Genomic DNA, 26,323 nt, shown 5'->3' on the forward strand with positions numbered 1-26,323 from the left:
TTACATTACTTTGGACTGATTGGGCAGGCCTAGGATCAATCAGGGTGGGCTACGCCCCTTCTCCAATGTACCGGAGGAAGAGAGATTTTATTTTACTTCTATTTTTTGTTTTGTTCTATGTTAATTGTATTATTTTTATTTGCTTTGGCAACACTGATTGTACCCATCGGTCATGCTAATAGAGCACCTCGAATTGAATTGAATTGAGAGAAGAGTCTGGCTCACCCGCACAGCTCGGTCTCGCTGCGCTATGACGCCTGAAAGCCTCCGGCTCCCAGAACGCACCGCGCTGCTCCCAGAGGTCCTTGCGCTCGTGTTGTCTCCGTCATGGCGGCGGCCAGGTTAGCGGCGATCCCCGAAGCCGATATCGATGCGGACGGAGTGTTCAAATACGTGCTGATCCGGGTCCACACCACCGAGGAAGGAGACGACACGCCGAGTAAAGACATCGTGCGGGGCTATGCGTGGGCCGAGTACCACGGTGAGCAGGAAGAGTAGGGCTGGCGTGCGTGGCCTCTCTGAGCGCGAACACACCGGCTGTCCAGCAGCGGCTGTTCTCTGCACGCTGGGGCTCGGTGGACGGTACTGACGCAGTCTGGAAGGTATCTTCCTTCGGGCTGCTCGCTGTTTTCCGGTGTTGCTGTTAGAGGTACTATTTCAGTGTGGCAACTGCCCCTCGCCCCCAGCGAGTGCGCCGCAAAGGTTCGCTTCAGCCCCGGTCTTCCAGAGTCGCGGGGTATTTTCTCCAACGCGGTGACCAGAACTGCAGTTTCCTCAGTCAGGCTTCACCTGTGCCTCAGACAGTGTACCCCGATCCCTATCATTTACATTCTAGACTCTTGACTACATGCCCAGACATAGTCATTGTCTTGATGTAAATGATGTGTCGGCAGAAACATCTCGGTCGTTTTCATGAGTCGTCTTCTCTAGCTCAGTGTATCTCGTGTTTTATTTCAAGTTTACGTTTTTCCTACCTGCCTGCAAAGCCCTGCGCTCGTCTACATTAAACGTCATCCGCCAGGTGTCGGCCAAGCCTTGGCAAGTCTCGAAATCTTTCTGAATTTCGCTTGCTGGTGGCTAATCCTCCTGAGGTATCCGTCCTTCGGATGAGACGTAAAACCGAGGTCCTGACTCTCTGTGGTCATTAAAAATCCCAGGGTGTTTTTCGAAAAGAGTAGGGGTGTAACCCCGGCATCCTGGCCAAATTTCCCCATCGGCTGTTATCTATCATGGCCTCCTAACAATCCCCCTCTGTGAATTGGCTTCATTACTCTGCTCTCCTCCCCACTGAGAGCTGATGTGTGGTGAGCGTTCTGGCGCACTATGGCTGCCGTCGCATCATCCAGGTGGATGCTGCACATTGGTGGTGGTGGAGGGGAGTCCCCATTACCTGTAAAGCGCTTTGAGTGGAGTGTCCAGAAAAAGCGCTATATAAGTGTAAGCTATTATTATTATTATTATTAATTATCTGCACGCTTGATGCGTTTTTCTAACTACTCACTGAGATAATTTCAGACGAGCAGAAGGCCTAGGACAGATCTTTGTGGTTATTGATTACATCACCCACTAAGAGTGTTCACCCGTCTTCAATATCCCCTGTTTTCTAGTCAATAATGACCTCTCAACCACATTTCCTCCTCTGTGCCCTTCGGCTGCCCTTTTGTGTATTCATCTTTTGTGAAGAACTGAAAAGTCTTCTGAATACTGTGTCATGTGTATCCACGACTGTTTCAGAGACGTCTGACAGGTTGGTTAGGCAAGTGCTACCTGTTCTAAATCCATCTTGATTGTCTCCTAGTACCTGATCAGATCAGTTTATTGTTCCCTAGAGGAAAAACATTGCCAAACATTACACATCACATCTGTTGCACATGCATAACGCATTACAGAAAATGACTAATATTACACATGCATAGTTTGGTAGAGCAGAAATATATGCTATACTGCTTTAGCCCTTGTCATTTATTTATATTAACTGTTTTAACTTAGAGATAAGAAAACTAATGAATATTTGAATGTATTGGATTTATGTTTGGGAACACAAAAACATTTTTCAGATGAAGTTGAAGAAGCTGATATTCAGAATTAAGAGTATGAAAAGGATTTCTGTGTACATTTGACTTTTATTGTGGTTTGAAATGCTGCTTCTTCCTATCCCTGAAATATGAAAACGGCCTTGCAGTTCCTCTTACCTGGGTAATGTGTTCCTTGTGAATCACTACATATGAATGGGCACCAACAGCGCTGGAATCAAACACCATTCCTTCAGTTTTTTCACATTCAGAGCACATTTCTTCATTTTTTCCACATTGTACCAACTGCTTTCTCTGTGTTAGGCCCAATACAGCAGAATCAATTGAACAACAGATTTGCAGATTTCCATACAGTTGCTGCATGACATTAATTAGAAGGGTTTTTTTCTGCCATTTTAGCCAGACTTTCTGGCCTCTAATGACTTGGCTCAGTTTTCTCGCTGGCACCCCGTTAGAGAGTCTCCAGGTCCTGGGGACCCCCATCTCTTCGCTGGGCGCTCACTGTGTCTCGTGCTCCTGTCGCCAGCGGACATCTACGACCGCGTGTCCGAGGAGATCGAGCGGTGGGGCGGGCTGGACTGCGAGTGTGTGGGCGGAGGCAGGATTCGGCACGACAGCCAGGCCAAGAGGCTCCACGTCTACGGCTACTCCATGGTGAGGAGGGGGGGGCGGGCTGCTGTCCTTCCTCTCGAGTCCCGGCTGGGAACTTTGCTTTGCCAGTGGGTAAAAAGATGTCCGCAAAGCCAGTCCATTCACAGGTTTAAAAAAAAAAAACCGCACAGACATGCATAAGATTAAAAAAACAGGACAGAAGCTGTAAAAAATCCCCACTTATAAATAGATAATCTTTGGTCGTCGGTGAGTGAGCCTAAGATACATGATGGAAATCGAACAAGCAGGGTGACAGTTCCCTCCTCGGTGCTCCTTGAATTCAGTATCTGAGCTGGCTGCTGGCCCTGCAGCGTGTGAGACAGGAGCTGCAGAGGATGGGACCGGTGACCCCCTCGTGACCCCTCTGTCTCTCGCAGGGCTTCGGACGAGCCAATCACTCAGTGGCCACGGAGAAGCTGAAGGCTCGCTACCCCGACTACGAGGTGACCTGGGCTAACGAGGGCTACTGACGCAGTGGACCCGGCCTCTTTAGAACCGCGGTACCGGGAAGCCGGACTGATGGGGTGTGGGGCGGACCGTGGGGGGGGTCCTGCACTCCAGTCCTCCTGGGCTGTGAGTCTGAGTTTGTCTGAAGCCTCATTGACATGATCACCCGGACCCCCCAGTTCGACAGCGGGGCCTTTCCTGAAGCACCTCAAGGACACAAGAGCAGTGCCCTGTCTGGGATTAACCCATAACCCTCTTCCTCTGTCCAGAGTCTTGACCGTTCCTCCATGCTGCTGCTGTGTTCTGTGTGTCTGTGAATCGTGAGCAGTGGGAGCTGAGGAGGAGAGAAAAATCAAGGGTTAACTGCATCACTGTGACTCTCCTCTGCTGGGTGTGGCTGTGTGTATGTTTAGGTTACCAGCAGCTCAAGATTCCAATAAAGGGAGAAATTGATTCAATTAAGAAAATCATTTTCTTGTGTAATTAAAAACAAGGTAGAGTGCAAAAGAGACTTGCAAAAGCTGTCAGACTGCAGCCAACAAGACTGCACTGGGCTGCACTGCACCCGACTTCCACCAGGTGGCGGCGTTTCACTTCTGTTTAAATTTCCAGCTAATCAAGGGAGCCAACAAGTGTATGTTGTATGTTGTTGTTGCATTTTTTTTGTGGAGTGCCATAAAAGGAAAATCATAATAAAGGGTTATGATTATGCAGAACAGCCTTCTGTTTGCTTTGGTGTGGGTATCCAGGGGAATTCAGCAGGCCTGAAATGGGAACTCGGAGAGCATTGTAAATGAAGCACATCTTCGCAGGAAAGGCAGCCAGAAGTGAGTCTGCTGGTGCTCAGTGGGCTCACGGCGTGTCTGCGGGTCCTCAGTGGGCTCACGGCGAGTCTGGGGGTCCTCAGTGGGCTCACGGCCAGTCTGGGGGTCCTCAGTGGGCTCACGCCGTGTCTGGGGGTCCTCAGTGGGCTCACGGCCAGTCTGGGGGTCCTCAGTGGGCTCACGGCGTGTCTGCGGGTGCTCAGTGGGCTCACGCCGTGTCTGGGGGTCCTCAGTGGGCTCATGGCCAGTCTGGGGGTCCTCAGTGGGCTCACGCCGTGTCTGGGGGTCCTCAGTGGGCTCACGCCGTGTCTGGGGGTCCTCAGTGGGCTCACGGCGTGTCTGGGGGTCCTCAGTGGGCTCATGGCCAGTCTGGGGGTCCTCAGTGGGCTCACGGCGTGTCTGCGGGTCCTCAGTGGGCTCACGCCGTGTCTGGGGGTCCTCAGTGGGCTCATGGCCAGTCTGGGGGTCCTCAGTGGGCTCACGCCGTGTCTGGGGGTCCTCAGTGGGCTCACGGCCAGTCTGGGGGTCCTCAGGCGGAGGTGGTGCTCCAAGCTCCAGCTGCACAGAAGGGCCTTCTCACCTGCAGTGTGTGTGTCCACCGGGCTTCATGTGATACTCCCACTCTCCCTCCCCTGCTGCTGGGGACTGATGAGCTCCTCACTCTGACCTCGCTTGGTAGTGGTGGGGAGATTAGCAAGTTCTATGAAAGAAAACTGTTGCTTAAAACAGTGCAAGCCTTGTTAAGCCTTGGGAGGGCGAGCGGGGATCTGGTGTTTCTGGGAGGAGCTCTGTGACTCTGATCTAACACGGAACACGGAAACGCCTGGGAAGGGGCCGTTGGTTTAGCCCTAAAATCCTGCTGCCATGCTGGATCTGCAGGTCACGTGAGCCCCAGAGCCACAGATAACCCCAGAGCTTTTCTACTGATCAGCAACCTGGATTCCAGATTATTGCACTTCATCTCCGGTCTGACTGCGTTTACACTTATCTGTGTGTATTAATTAACCCTGGCAATGGCTTTAAAGTCCAGATGTTATCGGAGGGCTGTTCATTGAGAAGGAGAGGCGCAGAGCGGAAGGGACAGAAAGGAAGCAGAGAGAGAGTGCGGGATTGCTCAGGATCGCTGTGCTCTGACAGTCCTGCTCCAGGTCCTCAGAATGGGGGGCGCCCATGACTGTGGAGGGCTCCTGCTCTCCCTGCTGCTGCTGTGCGCCACACGCAGGGGTAAGATTGACTGGCCTGGCACCCAGCCCTTCGTCCTGCTGCAGCTGCAGGACTGGCCTGCGTTTCACACCTGCGCAGCCTCTCGCTGCTTCTGACCTTTCACCTTTTCCTGTTGTTCAGGCCGCTGGGCAGACTGCTGTTCGCCCTCCCGGGACTCTGTCGCCTTCGCTACAAGCGTTTTCTAAAGTCCTGCTCCTCTTTCAGTTTTCCTTCTGTAGAAACAAGCCCTTTAAAATCTCTGCAGCAGTGTGGGTAGGCAGGAGGGGTGTCCACTGGACTGTCCACTCAGGGTGCTGCAGGGTTGCTAGTTTCTGCAGCACCTGGTTAGACTGGTCTGGTTCAGCCAGGAGCGAGCTGGTTTGGGTTGTCCTGCGCTGGAATAAAGGAGCAGGATGGGACGTCCCGGGGTCTCAAGTTCTGCTTTCTCACATTGGGAGTCTTTTTCCTGTTCTCGGGTTTGCAAACCTGGGAGACTGAAAACTAGAGTTTTTTTTTTTGCTGCTGTTCTTTATACAGGGTGCAGGAAAATAAAATGTGAAAACAGTTTATGAAGCAGGGGTGGGAGTGATCAGGGCACACCGCCCTGGGAAGGCAGAAGTGATCTCTGTTGCACTGATTGACAGTCCGGTAAGAGTTAAGGTGTTAATTCTGGTGTCTGCCTTGTGCAGTGGGTTCTCACTCCTGCCCCTGGCTTGTGTGCCTGGGGCTGCTGGGGCAGAAAGGCTGAGCACAGGGGTGTCCCCTCCTGTGCGTAAACACAGGGGTTATTACTGCAGAAGTGACTGTCGCTGTGAGAGACGACAGCAGACGTAGTTTACTGACTCCGCACCTGTAGCGCCGGGCGATCTGGGGATCACGGATATCGGATGGCATGCCAGGGCGGGCAGTGGGATGTGCTCTGAGCATGTGGAGTGTTTCACTGAACCTGAGGACTCTGAGCCCATAAACTTCACGTATCTCCAATAAAACACGCTGGAGATCGAGGGCAACTGATAAACCTTTAGGAAAGTGTCCCGTCAGCCTGTCTGTGACGCTCTGAGGGGTATCGGGGGCAGCCAGGCGTGTCGGGGGCAGTTTAGACACGGGGGGGGCAGCAGGGAAGAACATGAGACTCCTGTTGCTAAGGAGTTTGGTTTTGCCAGTTGCGGGGCTGATTTAAATAAACAGTACTGATGAAAGAGATAATGCAATAAATGCATTTATTATTTTTCTAATGGATCATGTCTGTCTGGCTGGTAAAACCTCAGATTGCCGATTTCCTGTTTTTGCCACCTTGCTAATCCAGTGAATAACTCTAACGTTTGGAGACATGGTAGTGTTGGCCCTGTTGTCTTGGCTGAATTCTGCTCCAGACTCTAAATCCGGACTCCCAGAAGTTTCCCCTTCAGTTCAGGAAGTGAAGCAGTTACCTATTCCTGCACAGCACAGAGGACGTGCCAGGTGTCTTCGTCAGATGCTTTCGGACAGCTGTGATTGGCTGATGTGTTATCTGGTGTCGCACAGTGATTGGCTTGATGCTCCAGGATGGCAGGACCACATGCCAGACGCCAATGGAGGGGCGCTGTGACTTCAGGTGTGACTCAGCAGACTGCTGTGACGAGCTGGACTGTGGTGAGCAGGCCCCGCACTCACCTCAAACACACTTGAATAGCTCGCTGTCCCTGCACTCACACCCCACACTCCTCGAACACTCTTATACAGCTCGCTGCTCAGTACTGGTGCAGAGCAGGGAAGGGGACAAATGAGGAGGGGCATTAATTGGTTTTGTTCCACCGTTATGTGTTGGTGCTGTATAGCAGAGCACTGCGGATCTTTTCTTCAGTAAACAGTCCATTACAGTGGGATCCAAGAGTTGCATGGCTATAGTCTGGGATTCAACGACAGTACCATGTGGAACAATACTGTCCATTTTGGTCCAGTCTTCTCTACTCTACTAATAGTGTATTCCAGGACAGTTCTGTTTAACCCAGTCCAAGTAAACAATGTCCATTTTAATTAAATTAGTAAAAAGTGTAAACCAGTCCAATCCGTTCCATTTGGGTCCAGTCTAGTTCCGTCCAGATGTTTTCTTCTTTGCTTGTACCCCTTTCTATCCCTGTGTGTGCTGGTGTGTGTGCCTGCAGGCTATGGGAAAGAGTTCGAGTGTGATTTTGAGGTCTCGAGCTGTGGCTGGAAGGACAAGTCTAATCCAGGGAACATCTGGCAGCGCAGAAAGCGGGGAGAGACACTGCAGGACAGCGGCCCTTCATCTGATTACACCCTGGGCACTGACGCAGGTACACACAGCACCCTGGGCACTGACACAGGTTACACACTGCACCCTGGGCACTGACACAGGTTACACACTGCACCCTGGGCACTGACGCAGGTACACGCTGCACCCTGGGCACTGACACAGGTACACACTGCACCCTGGGCACTGACACAGGTACACACTGCACCCTGGGCACTGACACAGGTTACACACTGCACCCTGGGCACTGACACAGGTTACACACTGCACCCTGGGCACTGACGCAGGTACACACTGCACCCTGGGCACTGACACAGGTTACACACTGCACCCTGGGCACTGACGCAGGTACACACTGCACCCTGGGCACTGACACAGGTTACACACTGCACCCTGGGCACTGACGCAGGTACACACTGCACCCTGGGCACTGACACAGGTTACACACTGCACCCTGGGCACTGACGCAGGTACACACTGCACCCTGGGCACTGATGCAGGTACACACTGCACCCTGGGCACTGACACAGGTTACACACTGCACCCTGGGCACTGACACAGGTTACACACTGCACCCTGGGCACTGACACAGGTTACACACTGCACCCTGGGCACTGACACAGGTTACACACTGCACCCTGGGCACTGACGCAGGTACACACTGCACCCTGGGCACTGACACAGGTTACACACTGCACCCTGGGCACTGACGCAGGTACACACTGCACCCTGGGCACTGATGCAGGTACACACTGCACCCTGGGCACTGACACAGGTTACACACTGCACCCTGGGCACTGACGCAGGTACACACTGCACCCTGGGCACTGACGCAGGTACACACTGCACCCTGGGCACTGACACAGGTTACACACTGCACCCTGGGCACTGACGCAGGTACACACTGCACCCTGGGCACTGACACAGGTTACACACTGCACCCTGGGCACTGACACAGGTTACACACTGCACCCTGGGCACTGACACAGGTTACACACTGCACCCTGGGCACTGACGCAGGTTACACACTGCACCCTGGGCACTGACACAGGTTACACACTGCACCCTGGGCACTGACGCAGGTACACACTGCACCCTGGGCACTGACACAGGTTACACACTGCACCCTGGGCACTGACACAGGTACACACTGCTCCCTGGGCACTGACACAGGTACACACTGCACCCTGGGCACTGACACAGGTTACACACTGCACCCTGGGCACTGACACAGGTACACACTGCACCCTGGGCACTGACACAGGTACACACTGCACCCTGGGCACTGACACAGGTTATACACTGCACCCTGGGCACTGACACAGGTTACACACTGCACCCTGGGCACTGACACAGGTACACACTGCACCCTGGGCACTGACACAGGTTACACACTGCACCCTGGGCACTGACACAGGTACACGCTGCACCCTGGTGACTGTATTTCTCATGTGTCGTGCAGGCTGGTTCATGGCAGTGGCGGGGCTCAGTGGTGTCTCGGATGTTGCCCTGCTGGTGTCTCCCAACATGCAGCAGGCTGCTGCCACCTGCGAGGTCCGGCTCCGCTACTTCGTGTGGGACTCGGGTACGAGCTGACGCAGGCTGGCCTGTATACAGAGGTCTTTACAGTGGTGGCTCCCAAACCTTTTCACACAAACGCCTTTCTGTGTCACCAGCACCTCATGCCCACCAGGGTATTGATGTTTGAAACAAACTTAATCCATTGCATGTGTACTTATATTATTGTTGTTGTTTTGTATAGATTTTTTAATGCTTTTACGAAATTAAGTTGTATAACTTTGCGCTCAGAATACGATTTTAAGCGAATTCCAAGCTAACTAAATCCTGACAGAACAGCAAGAAACAGAATTATTTTTTACGGTCATTTACTTGGCAGATAGAACAGAAATTGAAACAAATAAAAGCAATTTAATGATGACAGAAGATGGTGTTTTCCCCCCCAGAAGAAAAATAGTTAAGATACTTGAAGTGTAAAAGAGCACAACGACAAGTTGTGAGAGGTGACAAAAAAACCGCCTTCTCAACGATAAGCGGGAGAAACGCAGAGCTGCTTCTCCAGCTCTTGGGTCCATAGGGAGGATTTCCGCAAAAAACGTTTCCAGATTGCGGGTTTGGACATTATCCCCCGAGTCGCACTTGAGTTTGACTTTCGTAAAGCGTCCGGCGACGAATCCGGACCCGTGTTGTTCAGTGGCCTTTCGCCCCGAAACCCAAAACTGGGTTTTTCGTACAAGCTGTTGCAGTAGAAAATGGCGCCCGATCCCGGCGGCGAGACACCATTTCCTTCCCTCGACCGAGGCGGCGCCGACGCAGGTGGTGTCTCGCGCAGCCGCGGGCTGGCATATTGGCGGGAAGCTGCAGAGGGCGCGCGTGAGCCCGGTCGAGTCGCGAGCGCAGGTGGTCGCGGTCCCGGTCTTTCTCGCCGCCGGGCGCTCGCGGAGCCGACCACGCCGTAAAACCACTGTCTTCCTCCATTTAAACTTGAGGTAAGCGGGACGCTGCTCTTCAGGGAGAAATAATGTCGACGAGTACGGGTATTTACTCTTAAGTTTTTAACAGAACGAACAGTTCTTGCGGTGTAGCTGTAGGGTTCGTGACGGGGGCGCTAGAAACTCGGCCTGTACGGCGGGGGCGGACGGTAACGCTGGACGAAACGACACACAGGCGCCGCTAACGAAAGAGTTGATTTAACGCAGCTAAAAAGTGTCTTCTTCCCCCCCCAGCGGAATTTAAATTTCCCTCAGCCCCTGCGCCGACTAGCTCACTCTGGTGGGTCGTTGCGAGTGTCTTTGAGCATGAGGTTCAGGCCTCAGCTCAGGCCCTGCGCCCCAGTGCTGAGGAGCTCAGCTCTCCCTCTCTCTGCGTGTCCGCAGGCCACACCGGGCTGGGCAGCGCGTCGCTCTGGGGGGAGGTGTCGCTGCCGGGCGGGCACGCTGTCCTGTGGCGTCCCGGCGGCTCCAGCGTGCGGGGCTGGAGGCGCGCCTCTTTCTTCCTGGGCCGCGTCGCCGGGCCGTTTGCACTGAGTCTGCACTCCGAGCGCGCCCGCATCCGGCCCGGAGACGTCGCCATCGACCACCTGGAGTTCAGGAACTGTGCACTGCCAGGTCAGTCCCTGTCCACCAGCCTGTCCACCAGTCCCTCTCTGGCCATCTGTCTGTCCACCAGTCCCTCTCTGGCCATCTGTCTGTCCACCAGTCCCTCTCTGTCCATCTGCCTGCCCACCAGTCCCTCTCTGTCCATCTGCCTGCCCACCAGTCCCTCTCTGGCCATCTGCCTGTCCACCAGTCCCTCTCTGTCCACCTGTCTGTCCACCAGTCCCTCTCTGTCCACCTGTCTGTCCACCAGTCCCTCTCTGTCCACCTGTCAGCTCTTCTCCAGGCCAGAATTGTTTGTCTTTCGGCCAGTCTGTCCATGCTCTCTGTGACGTGTCCCAGGCTGCCCTGCTGACTCCTCCCTCTCCGTGTCTCAGAGCCGAAGCCGGACTCCTGTCCGGGGGGCTCCACGGCGTGCCGGCGGGGGGGCTGCGTGCGGGCGGATCAAGTCTGCGATGGAACGGACGACTGCGGGGACGGTAGTGACGAGAGCGAGGGGCTCTGCGGTGAGAGGCGGGGGCTCTGGGGCGCCGGGGGGGGCGCGGTCGGCGCTGCACAGCTCTGTGTGACTCTGCCCGCTGCCTCGCTCTGCAGGTCACTACAGGAAGTGCGACTTCGAGCGCAGCACCTGCGAATGGTCACAGGGCGAGGAGTCGAATCTGTCCTGGAGCCGGATCAATCAGACTCAGACGTATGTGACCTTTGACCCGCAGGCTGGCCCCGGGAGGGATCACACACTGAACATGGCTGCGGGTATGAGAGTGCACAAAACAGTTAAAACTACGACGTCTGGGGTCCTGCTTGGCCTTTCTTTAACACCTCCTCGTTTGAATAGGTTTGGGACTGATGTGGTTTCTGGTTCATAGCTCGAGTGGTCCATCTAGAGAAGGCGGAGAGCTGATGGGGTCCCTGTTCAGAGCTTCGCAGCCAGGGATATTGACTACTTTCTGTTTTGAACATACAGTAGATGTTTGTGTTATAGCCCCATTTCATTGAGCCCCAGAGGTTTTAAGATTAGCCCGAATGATTTTATTTCTCTGAATTTTAACATGAGGGAACCACCACCATAGTTCGCTGTATGGTGAGCAAAGCAGGTGCTCTGCTGTCGTGCCTCGAAGCTTCTGTGGGCCGTGATTGGCACAAGCACTCCCAGTCTTCTCTACTAGTGATAATCTTCACACATGACACACCCTCTCCTCTTCTGCAGGGCACTTCCTGTACATCAGCAGCCCAATGAGTGATGGCGCTCATTGGACACACCTGCATAGCCCAGTCCTGGAGCCCACCAATAGCACGCATCCCTGCACGGTATGCCTGCCTGTGATTGGCTGTGATGGGTCTTGTGATTGTGTGGCTGCCTGTGATTGGTCTTGGACTCATGGAGTGGAAGTTGTTGCTTTATTTTCAGTTATTAACAGTCATCATGTCTGGTCCTGTCTTATCTCTCCCCCTCCATCTGTACCACCCCTCTTTCTCTCCCTGCAGCTTTGTCCTCCCCGTTTTCCTCACCTCTCTCCCTCTTTCTGTCTCTTGGTTCCTGGTCTTTTCTCCTTGTCCCGTCTCTCCCCTCTGTCTCTGCCACCTCTCTTTCACCTCTGTCCTCTCCTGCCGTCTCTCTCACTCCGTCTCCTTTTGCTCCTCCTGCAGTTGGTGCTGTACGCCCACCTTTTTGGGCCCCGTGTCGGGGTGCTGTCTGTGCTGATCTTAACCCCTAAGAGCCTGAAGCCAGTGTGGCACAAGGATGGTAACCATGGTGACCTCTGGTTCAAAGGTCAGGTGGACATTGTCGTCAACAGCACCTTCCAGGTATTGAGAGTGAGAGGTTGTGTGTGAGATTTTAAACTCTTGCTGGCTGAGTCTAGAGTCTAGGGTATATACTCAGGAAAGCTAACTGCAAAGGAGTGGTTAAAAGTGAGCAATTTCGACAGCCATGTGCTATTGAGAAAATGACTGAATAGCTACCTAACAAACATTTGTAATGAATAACTCTCGTTCATTTATTATACTTAATAAATTAGTTTAGAATCTTGCTGGAGGGCCAGTCTCCCAGTGACTCATGAGTTTGAGAACAGGATGGAGGTTACAGACAACTGGGGCAGTTTGGACCATCTAGATCAAGGGGTTCCTGGTGGCTATTCAAGGATCTCCTCCAGCTGTCTCATGAGTGATTCCAGACAGCAGCTTCAGCATTGTAGTTGAACACCTTCTTCCAGACCTCCACAACCCTATAGAAGTGCCTCTTGTTTACAGTTTTAAATAGTCCTGCCCTGTTACAGTCCTGTGGGTTCCATCTTCTGATTTGTGTTTCACTGGTATTGTAATTGAGCACATAAGCAAGTCACTCAAGCAATTGTGTATCTAACGAATTCAGCTCTTTGTGATATTGTGTCAAGAAAGGTCGACCATGTGTTTGACACTGCCGCTGAATCAGAAAGAAACAGCTGGTTTATAACTGAGAACAGCTGTTGAGGCTGTGAGTGTGCTGGTCCATCTCTCTAAGTGCCCTCTGTGTCCTCAGATCCTCATCGTGGGGTCAGTGAGGGACAGCGGCTATGGCGGAGTGGCTCTGGATGACCTCATTCTGTCTCCAAACTGCCGGAATTCCAGCGGTGAGTTCCCACAATGCCTTGCAAAGCCAGCAACACACCACATACTGCCAGGATCAGCCCTGGAAATGAGGGGTCAGTTAAGATCGAACACACATGTGCATTGAGAGCAAGAGCAAGAGGCAGCTGGAGAGTGAAGGACAACAAAGTGAAACGGATACTAGTTAAGTACAGGCTCAGTGACCACAGCCTGGCCATAAGAACTGGACAGGCAGGCCTGGCTGCCCAGAGAGGACAGGCTCAGTGACCACAGCCTGGCCATAAGAACTGGACAGGCAGGCCTGGCTATCCAGAGAGGACAGGCTCAGTGACCACAGCCTGGCCATAAGAACGGGACAGGCAGGCCTGGCTATCCAGACTGGACAGGCTCAGTGACCACAGCCTGGCCATAAGAACGGGACAGGCAGGCCTGGCTATCCAGACTGGACAGGCTCAGTGACCACAGCCTGGCCATAAGAACTGGACAGGCAGGCCTGTCTATCCAGAGAGGACAGGGTCAGTGACCACAGCCTGGCCATAAGAACTGGACAGGCAGGCCTGGCTATCCAGGAAGGATAGGCTCAGTGACCACAGCCTGGCCATAAGAACTGGACAGGCAGGCCTGGGTATCCAGGAAGGATAGGCTGTACTTCTGATGCTAGAAGGGAGAGGTTAATAGAGACGCACACTTTCTGCTGCCCTGCAAGACATGCTCCGTCATTAGACAGACATCCACATGGAGTCAGTCTGAGCTGGACTGAGAACAGTGGGGTTGGTGCTGTTTCTCTGTGCCCCCCCTGATGTCCTGGCAGAAGATGTGATGGTATAACTAACTGCCCCTCTGCCCACAGAGCCTCCTCCCTTGTTGCCCAAGATCCCCCCACACCACGCGTCCTGTGAGGTGGGGCAGTTTGAGTGTGCCAAGGGGGGCTGTGTGCAGCAGGACCGGGTCTGTGACTTCGCTCTGGACTGCCCGGACGGCTCCGATGAGGCCGAGTGTGGTGAGTGATCTTCCCATTTCCCGTGTAGCTTTCTCTGTTTCCCACTTTCCTGTTCCCCACCCTTTCTTCTCTGTTGTGTCTTCCCCTGTTCTCCTACTCCTTAACAGCATGGCCTGTTCCAAGTTTGCAGCTTCCTGTGTGTCTGTGATGTACAGTGTGCGTCTGTGCAGTGTGACACTGTTGCTTTCCCAAGTGACTCAACTTTTTAAGCTTTATAGGTAACACCAGTTTTGAGACCAGCAGTAGGGGCTGGACAGACCTCAGTGTGGGGACGCTGGAGTGGACAGTGACCACTTTGGACACCGACTCCTCACAAGGTATTGCACTGCTCAAATACACCACATGGGGACATCACATACACCACTATGTATGTGTATCCATATCCACACAAATATGGATGTGATCAGGTGTATAAAGGTAGACATATGTGTATGTCCTGTATATTCCTGGATATATCTATGGATATTTCCAGGTATAAAATTACACGTGCGTGTGTGTGTGTTGAGGGATATGCACAGGTGTATTAAGGTAGACAGATGTGACTATATGTATGTGTCCAAGTAAATAAAGGGAGATAGATATGAGTATATGTGTATGTTTATGCCCAGGTGTAGACAGGTAGGCAGGTGTGTATATATAAATGGATGTCCAGGTATATAAAGGAAGAAGAGCTTGTGCAAGTGTATATGGATATGTTCAGTTGTACGAGGTAGATAGGTGTGCATATGTATGTGGATGTGGTTAGCTGTGTAAAGGCAGAGGTATGTATGTATACAGTGGATATATATAGTCTACACACCGTTATTGCAGGTTTTTGTGATGTAAAGCCAAAGAGGGCTGTGCACAGGAGATCCTCTGGCAATATGAAGGATCTTGAACTTTTTTGCAAGGAAGAGTGGGATAAAATTGCAACGTCCAGGTGTTGCAAAGTCCAAAGTTGATAGATACTTATTCACAAAGACTTACTTCTGTAATACATGCAAAAGGTGCTTCTACAAAGTATTAGTTGGGGGCGGGTGCACACTTATGCAACCAGGGTGTTGTAGGTTTTTTAATTTCAATTATTTTTTCCTAACAATTCTCTTTGTTTTTTTCTCTTTAAGTTCTTTTGGTTGCAAGGTCACATTAAAGATGGAAAAATGTCTGACATGATTTATCTTGATTTCTGGCTTTACATCACAAAACTCTGCAGTTTCCATAAGGGTGTGTAGACTTTTTATATTCACTGTATGGATATGTCCAGGTGTATAAAGGTAGAGAGGTGTATTTTTATATGGATATGTCCTGGGCTAATGGAAAAAGTTAGACAGGTACAGTATATGCATGTGTATATATTTGGATATGTGTACATTTATGAATATACAGCATATATATGTACAGTATATGTCCAAGTATATAAAGGTGGACAGGTGTCTGTATGGATCTGATCAGGTGTATAAAGGTAGATTAATACATCTTTATTGTACGGATACATTCAGAATATTTGGGTAGATTTGGGAATGTTTGGGTACCTTCAGGTACGTTCGGGTACATTTTGTGTAAGTTTTGATACATTGGGGTACATTAGGTCCATTTATTACATTCCTGTATTCATGCTCTGCTGACTCTCTCCCCTCAGGACGTTACATGTTTGTGGGTCCTGCCTTGGGACAGGGGTTCGGTGATGCCCGTGCTCTGAGCCCCATCCTCGGACCCTCCGGGCCCTCCTGCAGCCTGCACTTTTCTTACCAGCTGTCCGGAAACTTCTCTCAGCCAGGTAGAGCCGTGTTCACCTGCACTGCAGCTCAGTTGTTTTCACACCTCTCTCTCTGTGTGCACACTCGTCTCTGCTCCTGTTTCTCCTGCTCTCTGTGTGCACACTCGTCTCTGCTCCTGTTTCTCCTGCTCTCTGTGTGCACACTCGTCTCTGCTCCTGTTTCTCCTGCTCACTGTGTGCACACTCGTCTCTGCTCCTGTTTCTCCTTCTCACTGTGTGCACACTCGTCTCTGCTCCTGTTTCTCCTGCTCACTGTGTGCACACTCGTCTCTGCTCCTGTTTCTCCTGCTCACTGTGTGCACACTCGTCTCTGCTCCTGTTTCTCCTGCTCTCTGTGTGCACACTCGTCTCTGCTCCTGTTTCTCCTGCTCACTGTGTGCACACTCGTCTCTGCTCCTGTTTCTCCTGCTCACTGTGTGCACACTCGTCTCTGCTCCTGTTTCTCCTGCTCACTGTGTGCACACTCGTCTCTGCTCCTGTTTCTCCTGCTCTCTGTGTGCACACTCGTCTCTGCTCCTGTTTCTCCTGCTCACTGTGTGCACACTCGTCTCTGCTCCTGTTTCTCCTGCTCACTGTGTGCACACTCGTCTCTGCTCCTGTTCCTCCTGCTCACTGTGTGCACACTCGTCTGTGTTCCAGCTGTGCTTTCAGTAAGTGTGGTGGACCAGGCCCTGGGCACTCGGTCAGAGGGGTGGCATCAGCGGAGAGCCGCAGAGGAGTGGCACGAAGCGGTCCTTTACATCGGAGCAAGACCACGAGGCTTCCAGGTCCGTCTCACAGGGCGAGTGTGTGCGTGCGCATGCCTGTGTCTAACTGTGTGTTAGAACCTGTGTGTGAAGTGTGCTGCTCTCTCTTCCTCATGTGATCCCATACAGATCGAGGTCAGAGGTCACGTCCATGCATTTCGTCCTGAAACTCAGAAGGTTGCTGTTGATGACTTCCAGTTTGTGAACTGCGACACCAGATACTTGCCAGTCAACAGCAAAGGTGTCTTTCAGTGTTTGGAATTGTGTATCTGTTGTGCAGCTATGTTTAATGTTGTGTAACTGTGTTCAGTGTTGTACTGGAGTGTGCAATGTTGTATAACTGTTCAGTGTTGTGGAATTGCTAACTGTTGTACTGGTGTGTGCAGCATTGTGTAGTGTTGTGAAATTGTGTTAAGAGTTGTACTGGTGTGTGTAGTATTTTTAAACCGTATTAAGTGTTGTATTGGTGTGGTGTGTGCAGTGTTGTGAAGCTCCATCTCTTTGTCACCCAGAGGTTTCCTGTAACTTTGAGACGGGTCTGTGTGGGTGGTACCAGGACCAGGCAGACAGTTTCGACTGGGACCTCCAGTCTGGGTCTGATCACACCATCGGGTCAGGTATGCAGCCTCTTACCCTCCGCACCCTCACTGTCCAGCTCAGTGCCATGTGGTCTCTCTGTGTCCAGGCGTCAGTGTGTCGTGCCCATGTGGTCTCTCTGTGTCCAGGCGTCAGTGTGTCGGTGCCCATGTGGTCTCTCTGTGTCCAGGCGTCAGTGTGTCGGTGCCCATGTGGTCTCTCTGTGTCCAGGCGTCAGTGTGTCGTGCCCATGTGGTCTCTCTGTGTCCAGGCGTCAGTGTGTCGTGCCCATGTGGTCTCTCTGTGTCCAGGCGTCAGTGTGTCGGTGCCCATGTGGTCTCTCTGTGTCCAGGCGTCAGTGTGTCGGTGCCCATGTGGTCTCTCTGTGTCCAGGCGTCAGTGTGTCGTGCCCATGTGGTCTCTCTGTGTCCAGGCGTCAGTGTGTCGGTGCCCATGTGGTCTCTCTGTGTCCAGGCGTCAGTGTGTCGTGCCCATGTGGTCTCTCTGTGTCCAGGCGTCAGTGTGTCGTGCCCATGTGGTCTCTCTGTGTCCAGGCGTCAGTGTGTCGTGCCCATGTGGTCTCTCTGTGTCCAGGCGTCAGTGTGTCGTGCCCATGTGGTCTCTCTGTGTCCAGGCGTCAGTGTGTCCGTGCCCATGTGGTCTCTCTGTGTCCTGGCGTCAGTGTGTCGGTGCCCATGTGGTCTCTCTGTGTCCAGGCGTCAGTGTGTCGTGCCCATGTGGTCTCTCTGTGTCCAGGCGTCAGTGTGTCGTGCCCATGTGGTCTCTCTGTGTCCAGGCGTCAGTGTGTCGGTGCCCATGTGGTCTCTCTGTGTCCAGGCGTCAGTGTGTCGTGCCCATGTGGTCTCTCTGTGTCCAGGCGTCAGTGTGTCGGTGCCCATGTGGTCTCTCTGTGTCCAGGCGTCAGTGTGTCCGTGCCCATGTGGTCTCTCTGTGTCCAGGCGTCAGTGTGTCTGTGCCCATGTGGTCTCTCTGTGTCCAGGCGTCAGTGTGTCTGTGCCCATGTGGTCTCTCTGTGTCCAGGCGTCAGTGTGTCGTGCCCATGTGGTCTCTCTGTGTCCAGGCGTCAGTGTGTCCGTGCCCATGTGGTCTCTCTGTGTCCAGGCGTCAGTGTGTCCGTGCCCATGTGGTCTCTCTGTGTCCAGGCGTCAGTGTGTCGTGCCCATGTGGTCTCTCTGTGTCCAGGCGTCAGTGTGTCTGTGCCCATGTGGTCTCTCTGTGTCCAGGCGTCAGTGTGTCGGTGCCCATGTGGTCTCCATCTCTCCGAGGGCTCACCGGACGGCTGCTCACATTCCCTCAGTCCCATTCTAGCTCCAGCATCTGCCTGTCCTTCTGGTACCTGCTGTATGGACCCCAGACTGGTGAGAGATGGCGATAAGGAGCTGAGAAAGTAGACAAGATGGAGGGGGGAGAAGGTGGGTGGGGGGGATAGGGCTGGGAGGGGGGTGGAGAGAGAGAGGAGGTGGTGGAGGAGAGTCAGACCAGCTGTTGAACTGCACTGTCTGTAAGTATGGAAGACACAGTTTGCATTATCCCATTGGTCAGACTCTGTATCCAAGATTCAGCATTAATGGAGCCGTTACAGATACAGTTAAGACAACACTTGCAGGCATGTACAGTACAGATGTATCAGTGGACATGACCCCCTGCAGGCTCTCTCAGTGTGAAGCTGCGCTGGCACAGTGATGGCGCCGAGACTGTCCTGTGGACTAGAAGAGGCGCTCATGGCAACACCTGGCACCTTGGCAACTGTCCCATTGCCCCGTCCTCTGGAAACTTCCAGGTACCCTGCCGCGCCACTCTTCCAAGCCCCCCTCTGCACAGTTGTCCGTCTCTCACGTCTCGCCCCTCCTCTTGCAGCTGGTGCTGGAGGCCCTGCGCGACGGCTACGACGGCCGTGTAGCTGTGGATGACGTCATGGTCCTGTCGCAGCCCTGCCCTGCCCACACCAGCTGCTCCTTCGACGCCTCCGCCTGCGAGTTCTCCTCCACCGGCGCCGAGCGCTGGGTCCGGCAGAACCGAGTCTCGGGGTCCATCTCCCACGGGCCGGAAACAGACCACAGCCTGGGCACTGAGACCGGTACGACACTCGTTTTTTTCGGGGATGTGACGTACGTCGCAGGGGGGCCGAACCAGTCTCAATTGTTGGCACTGTGTTTGTGGTGTTGAAAGTAGCTTAACCAGTTGCTTTCATTCCCGAGATAAAGCATCGCCTTTTTCGGGTAATCACATGACCATGTCCGGTGACGTTGACCTCCAGTGACCCCGTCAGTTCAGTTCTGTTGGTTTTTTCACATACTCTGTTGATTTTGCATTTAATACCAAAATTCTCTGTGCATTTGTGTGAACAGGAAAATTAAATTTATCTCCAATATCATATCCTAATCAGAAGAGTTGCAGGTTGAGCCTTAAAAAAGTGAACATTAGCAAACAATTGCATGTTCTTAAAAAAGGTTTAAACAAGCACGTCTTAATATTTCGTAGATGTGTCCCTTTTTAGAATCTGAAAAAGTAACCAGTTTCTCATTGTGACCTTTTAAAATAAATATGCACATCAAACCAATTAAAAGTACCAAATATTTAAACTTTGTTTTAAAGGCACAAACGCAGCACTAACGAATGAGGTGTGTTTCATCGTTCGTGCTGTTTGTAGGGGGGCCAACTTCACGGAGCTCAGGCTGACAGACCGACGGAGAAGGCCACCATGTCTCCTGTGTTTACACTCTCCTGCAGAAAGACATGTCAGGTGTCTGTGAGCAGCAGGACACGGCGCCCGTTCCACGAGGTTCAGGCAGCCCAGTCAGCTCCCTGCTCCCAGCAGCCCTCAGCAGAGGGGGAGGAGCTGGGACTGTGCCTGCTCATGAGTCTTGCTTATTAACCTAGATGTCCCTAATATTTTGTCCACCCTTGATGTATTACACTTTATTATTTTATTACACAATTATTTTTTTTTTCAATCATCAGATCCTGAAAATTGAGGAGCACCCGATGGGTGTTGCCAGTTAAGCCCAGTAACTGGGCCAGGTTTGGGTACATCAGCTGCAGCAGCACCAGGTGTGTGCCAGGCTAACTGTGCGTCTGCCTCCAGGGTTCTACATGATCGCAGACACCAGCAGGGAGGTCCTGCCCAGCGGCCGCACCACTACACTCAGCTCTGCTGTGAGGAGCGCCCCCCTGAGGCCTGAGTGTGTGCAGTTCTGGTACCATGTAGGCAGAGAGAAGCCAGGTGAGATGACTGATATTAATAATTGATGTTCACTAATTATGTATGAATGCAGTGATGCTCTGTCCTGATGACACAGTGACGGTGTTGTGCTGCTGTTTTGCAGGGTCTCTCAGGGTCTTTGTGCAGGAGGTGGACGGGGACAGAGTGGAAATCTTTTCTGATAGCATCTCTCAGGGTGAGGACTGGCGTCACGGCAACGGCAACATCGTCACCAGCAGGGACTGGCAGGTAAGCTACACCCTGAAAGCACCTATTAAATCGGAGCTTCTCAGCTGTGGAATTAGTTGCACACAAGGGACTGTCCACTAAGAGTCGGCAGAGAGTCACAAGTGAAAACCTGCTGCTGCTTCACTGATTCCAGCCACCTGTGTGGTTTGCATGGTCCCCTGTGGAGGGGAGGGGCCTTCATCCACCCCTGCAGTGCAGCACTGTGATGTGGGGAAGCCATTCTGCACCTGCAGCCCCCATTATAAAGCAGAGCTGGGGAGGACTGAGAAATTGCTTCACCGATTGAGGGAGGGGGAAGTTTAGAGAAGTCAGATTATGCAGATTTATAGTAGCATTTAACCAGGAGGCCAAGGTTAACTCCCCTGCACTTACAGTGCTTTGGGATCTTTAATTGTCAGCTAGTCAGGACCTTGGTTTAACATATCGTTACAAAAATGGTGAAAAGCAGGATTTTACCAAGCAGTTAAGTCAATAAGTAAAATAATTTTTCATAACCCTAATTTTTAAATGATTTCTTCAGAATATACTTGAACGGTTGGTGTAATTAGAGACATGAATTTTTTGTTCTCTGCCAGAGCTTTAATGAGAGGAGTAATAATCCAGGCAAACTTAAACATATATTTATTACAACGACAAGACACAAACTACACTACACACAACAAAACATACGACACACAAGTTACTCTATAGACAGTATTTACAGACAAGGCATTTCAGAGGCCTAACATTCTAATAAGAGAAATCCCACCAGCTTCTGATAAAGTATGAAACTCTTATTTGGCCTCTGTGGGCATTAAGAGAGAAGCCGCCTTTCTAAATAAATGCGATACAACCTGCAGTCTAATCTGTCTCTGTGCACCCCGGAGGCCACCAAATAAATGGGAGCCCATCTCCCTGTTCTAGAAAATGCACCCTATGCAGGTATCTTTTACCCAGGAAATACAAGATCCTTAAAAACACAGAATAGCAAACTTTTTCTAATAATGTTCAAATACTTCGCTCTAGTCAGGTTTTGTAGGAATAGGAGCTCTCGCCTGGTGCAACTCCTCTGGACTCGTCTCCTCTCCTGTCCTCTCCTCCTTCTTCCCTGCATCTTTTTGTCCTTGTGCTCTTAATGTGATCTTATATTGTGTGTTTCTGTTCTACTCATTGACCATCAGTAACCCCCACAACTTTACCTAGGTTAACCAAGCTATAAACTTTGCAATTTTATTTGCTCAGGGGACCCCCCACATCTCAACAAACATCCTCTCTGGTTGAAGCTAGAAGCGTTTACAATGCCCAGTGTCACAAACATTATCTAAAAGACACTTCTCAGTCAGGAAAAGCTGTAACAGTATCAGCTGCAGTATTGGCACCTCCCACAGCCTGCAGTGTCTCCTTTCACTGTACAGGGACACCGGTATGGAAAAGGTCCCCAACACCACTTACAGTGGCTGCCTGGTTTTCCCTAGAGGTCTCCCGGGCTGTGTCCCTGAGTCCTGACAAGATCAGGCTGGAGCTGGGCTCACCTGTCCAGCTCTTCTGGAGCTGAGGATGGAGTTTCACTACAGCAGGAGCAGCAGTGAAATCACAGGAGCCAAGGAGTCGGAGAGGAAGATCATTTTCACCATTAGCGTCTCATTGCCCATGACAATTCTGTTTGCTCTACAGTAATAACGCTGACCAGTACAATGCTAACACTGATGTGCATTCCAGCTGGTGTTCGAGGCCGAGGGCGCGGGGGGCGTCGGCACACACATCGCCATCGATGACATCACCTTCAGTCCTCACAGCTGTCCAGAGCCAGGTGAGCAGAGTGTGGCTGCGAGTGTGAGGGAGTGAGAAACCGGGTGGCGGGATTGGTCCAGATCCACTGATCTGGGACAGCAGAGGGCACGTGACCTTTCTCACACCGTTCTCATAGGACTGTTGTACAGGAACCCTGTGGCACCAGGGCTGCACAAGATGGCAGCTGTGTCTGGCCTGTGGGGTCCATCCTGCCTCAGCGGTGTAATAACCCAGCCCTTCTCCTCCAGCCTCAGTGTGTGACTTTGAGAGGGGGATGTGCAGCTGGACTAACACCCAGAACCCCAAGCTGGACCAGCTGGACTGGGACTGGACCAGCACCGAGGTGGAGAGGCAGTACCCCACCCCCCCACATGACCACAGCCTGGGCACTGTGCACGGTAACCCCATCCCTGTGACTGTACTTTTACTCTTAGGATTGGGGGGTTAGCCACACTGCAGGCTGCCGGAGCCCAATGCTGGCAGGATTGTAAAGGTCTTGTGCTGCAGGTGCAGAGCGTCAGGCTCATGAGTCCTAACAGTGACCTACAGCACCGTGGGGCTCACGCAGTTTAGTCATGTTACAGCACCTGTAATAAAGGGTTAACATATTCTTACATCTCCTGTTAAAATGAAATCTAGCCTACAGCTCCGTACTGATTGCCAGGTCATGGTTATTCTGCAGCACTTGTGAAAGCCTATCAGTTGTCAACTCGCAGTCAGTGAAAGTCTGATGGAGGCTGGCAGTTATTTTTCTTTCTCACTCTCCCTGCCCTGGAAGTTGTTCTCTGAAGGAGTCCCTCTGCCCCCGCAGGTCACTTCCTGTTTCTGCCCAGCAGCCCCCGGGAGACAGCAGGGCAGAAGGCCTGGCTCTTGAGTCCACACCTGCCCCCGACAGGTGGCACCTGTCTCCGGTTCTGGGCATACCGGAACCCCCTGTGTAAGAACCACACCTGTCCTCTCCCTGGGCCCTGACTGCACACCTGTCCTCTCCCCTCTCCTCTCCCTGGGCCCTGACTGCACACCTGTCCTCTCCCTGGGCCTTGACTGCACACCTGTCCTCTCCCCTCTCCTCTCCCTGGGTCCTGACTCACACCTGTCCTCTCCCCTCTCCTCTCCCTGGGTCCTGACTCACACCTGTCCTCTCCCTGGGCCCTGACTGCACACCTGTCCTTTCCCTGGGCCCTGACTGCACACCTCCCCTCTCCCTGGGCCCTGACTGCACACCTGTCCTCTGGCCTGTCTGGGAGCAGCTCCCACCCACTCAGCCGTACTCTGTGTATGTTGCAGCCGAGGGGCAGCTCCGTGTGGTCTTGCTGTCCTCTGAGAGGACAGAGGCTGTGGAGCTCTTTCGGGTGGAGGGCGCCGAGCAGTGGACACGCTATGATGTCCTCATCAGAAGCGAGAGGGAGTACCAGGTGAGAGGACAGTAGTGATGCTCAGTTTGTACCTCCACCTCCATAGCTTTTTTCCATGACTCTGGCCTTCAAGGCCATCTCAGAAACACCTATTACATTGGGTTCCCCTTATGAAATGGGAGTAAAAAAAGATTGAAATTAAATGAAGCACTGAGTTTCTGCATGCGCTGTGGTCTTGTTGACTGTGATAATGTGCTCTCTTGCGCATTCTTTCTCAGATTGTGTTTGAGGGGGTCAAGGGTCAATCAGGAGTGCAGGCCCTGGATGACATCATCTACACCCCCGGGGTGAACTGCCCTGGAGAGCAGCCGGACCCGCCCTCCTCAGGTCAGACTGCTCTCCTTCTCATGCCCTCTGAGTGGTGTTAGACGAGGTGATTCTCACTGATGATAGTTTCCGCATTCCAGCCTGCTCTTTGGTGTGTCCCCCTCCTGCCTGTGTCTGCTGCTGTATTCGCTCACTCTCCCCCTCTCTCCGCACAGCTGAGCCTCCTGACAGCACAGCCGGCGTTGTGGCGTCCATCATCATCCTACTCCTGCTCCTAGCCACACTGGCCGTACTGCTCGTCTTCTACCTGCGTCACCGCCAGGGGGCAGCACCGAGCCACACTCCGGCAATGAGCTTCAATAACATCACTTACTCCAGCTCCGACCAGGTGAGGCCTGTCTGTCCGTGAATCTGCACATCCCCCTTTCTCTCTTATCCCAAGACAGACATGCATGAGTGACTGACCCTGCTCTCCCTCTACAGGACAGGGTGAATATTACACCCATGAGCCTGGGGCCGGCGCAGTAGGGGGGAGGACAGTGCTTTTGCTCTGATGTGCTTCCTGGAGGCACCTTCATTCAACTGGGTGACACCACAGCAGGAGAACTGCTTGTGTCACCTGCAGGCTGCCCCCCTATGGGCTGCAGACACGCTCACACACACACACACACACACCCACAGACTCGCTCACACAGGCTCACTGACATGCTGACACTCAGACTCACACTCAGACTTGTAGCATGCACACACACACGCTCAAACACCTGTGCTCACACAGCCTTGCACTCAAGACACCCTCAGTCTCACACAGACATGTTCAGACTCGCAATCACTGACTTGTACGCATGCAGACCTGCACACACATGCCCTCAGACTTGTACTTGGACACACTTGCATGCATCTCACACAAGCACAGATAGACACTCGCTCACTCAGACTTCTACTCACACAAAGACTCACACTCATTCACCCACACTTGCACTCACAGACTCATGCTCACTCAGTCTCACACTCACCCAGTCATGCGCTCACACCGAGTTGCACACTTGTGCTCACACACAGTCACACTCAGACTTGTGCTCTCACAGTCATGCTTACATTCACAGACACACACACTCACGCTCAGACACACTTATGCTCACACTCCGACTCACACAGACTTAACACACTCATACTCAGACTCACACTCACATTCGGGTTCATACCCACGGACTTGCGCTCAAAGACTCAGACTCGTGCAGACTCGCACAACTGACCCGTGCTCATACTCACACGCACTCAAACAGATTCACACTCCCACTCGCACACAGACTTGTGCACACCCACATGGACACAGACTGCGGTGCCACGAGGCTGACCGAGCTCACCTGCACAGTGCCGGCTGCAGTGGACCATGGCAATGCAGGTGGGCAGAGGAGGCCCTGGTGACGGAGGCGGAGCTGTATCATGGGGGTGTGGCCAGTTGTTGCGATGGTCTCAGCCTCAGGTTATTATGGCGATAATTATCATTCAGTAATGGTGCAATTATAACAATGACTTACGATCTTGAGTAAATTTCAGTAGCATAAAGATTACGTTTTGTATAGCTTCAATGGCTGTACTTTTCTCTTCTCCTAGGTACAGGGAACAGGGCCACAGCACTGACTGTGGTCACCAATACTGCCCATTGTAACAGTTTGCAGAAAAATTACTAATTTCAGACTCAATAAAGCATGAAAAAATAACACATTGTCCATCACTGCGTACTCTGTATTTGTATTTGTGTGCGGGGGTAGTTTCACGAGAAACAACCAAGAGTAATTCCAAAAGGAACGTCCACTTCCCACCTCTGAGGTCACAAGATGGCAAGTTCAGCTCCACAGCAGGTTAATTATTTTATCATCCTAAAAACTAAAAAAAATAATCAAGCTATCGTAGGTAGGCAAGGTTACTTTATCTCACCATGAACAGCAACTGGGAACTAATTCTAGTTTACATAAATACATGTCTCAAGGCTACAACAGCATCCCAGTGGTGAGTTGACCCCATTGTATGTAAATCTGTTAGTTTGTACATGTGGCGCTGTGTGAGTGCAAGTATCTGAGTTTGTAAGTGCATACCTGTGTGTGTGTGTGTGTGCCCATGTGTATATGTGTGGGTTTGTACAGTATGTGCACCTGTGTTAGCTGAGACCCTTTTACTGTCATTCATGTGTATCTCACATGAAACAA

At 52.2% G+C, this 26,323-nt stretch overlaps 2 protein-coding genes across 4 annotated transcripts; both read left to right on the plus strand.

The window, feature by feature from the left end:
- The first annotated feature begins 196 nt into the window (after positions 1-196).
- phpt1 (phosphohistidine phosphatase 1) lies at positions 197-3,845 on the plus strand. 2 transcript variants are annotated; one of them, XM_088615164.1, is made up of 3 exons: positions 197-481; positions 2,489-2,687; positions 3,062-3,845. In XM_088615164.1, the coding sequence occupies exons 1-3, from the start codon at positions 328-330 to the stop codon at positions 3,102-3,104; spliced, it is 396 nt and encodes a 131-aa protein (XP_088471290.1). In that variant the 5' UTR covers positions 197-327; the 3' UTR covers positions 3,105-3,845. The 2 variants fall into 2 exon arrangements, with proteins under 2 accessions (XP_088471290.1, XP_088471291.1); XM_088615165.1 differs by having other exon boundaries at positions 285-481; positions 2,560-2,687.
- An 848-nt stretch (positions 3,846-4,693) lies between these two features.
- On the plus strand, positions 4,694-25,837 carry mamdc4 (MAM domain containing 4). Of its 2 annotated transcripts, none has more exons than XM_088615132.1 (28): positions 4,694-5,179; positions 6,683-6,790; positions 7,303-7,455; positions 8,875-8,997; positions 10,307-10,537; positions 10,903-11,031; positions 11,120-11,278; positions 11,733-11,833; positions 12,173-12,331; positions 13,044-13,134; positions 13,962-14,111; positions 14,330-14,428; positions 15,730-15,867; positions 16,507-16,634; positions 16,743-16,854; positions 17,126-17,230; positions 18,434-18,568; positions 18,860-18,990; positions 19,068-19,287; positions 20,296-20,433; positions 20,537-20,661; positions 22,360-22,450; positions 22,680-22,829; positions 23,243-23,368; positions 23,719-23,846; positions 24,065-24,173; positions 24,329-24,501; positions 24,597-25,837. In XM_088615132.1, the coding sequence occupies exons 1-28, from the start codon at positions 5,113-5,115 to the stop codon at positions 24,639-24,641; spliced, it is 3,624 nt and encodes a 1,207-aa protein (XP_088471258.1). In that variant the 5' UTR covers positions 4,694-5,112; the 3' UTR covers positions 24,642-25,837. The 2 variants fall into 2 exon arrangements, with proteins under 2 accessions (XP_088471258.1, XP_088471260.1); XM_088615134.1 differs by having other exon boundaries at positions 25,731-25,837.
- The last annotated feature ends 486 nt before the right edge of the window (positions 25,838-26,323 follow it).

The sequence above is a fragment of the Lepisosteus platostomus genome, chromosome 21, assembly GCF_059453375.1.
Source record: "Lepisosteus platostomus isolate fLepPlt1 chromosome 21, fLepPlt1.hap1, whole genome shotgun sequence".
Taxonomy (NCBI): Eukaryota; Metazoa; Chordata; class Actinopteri; order Semionotiformes; family Lepisosteidae; genus Lepisosteus; species Lepisosteus platostomus.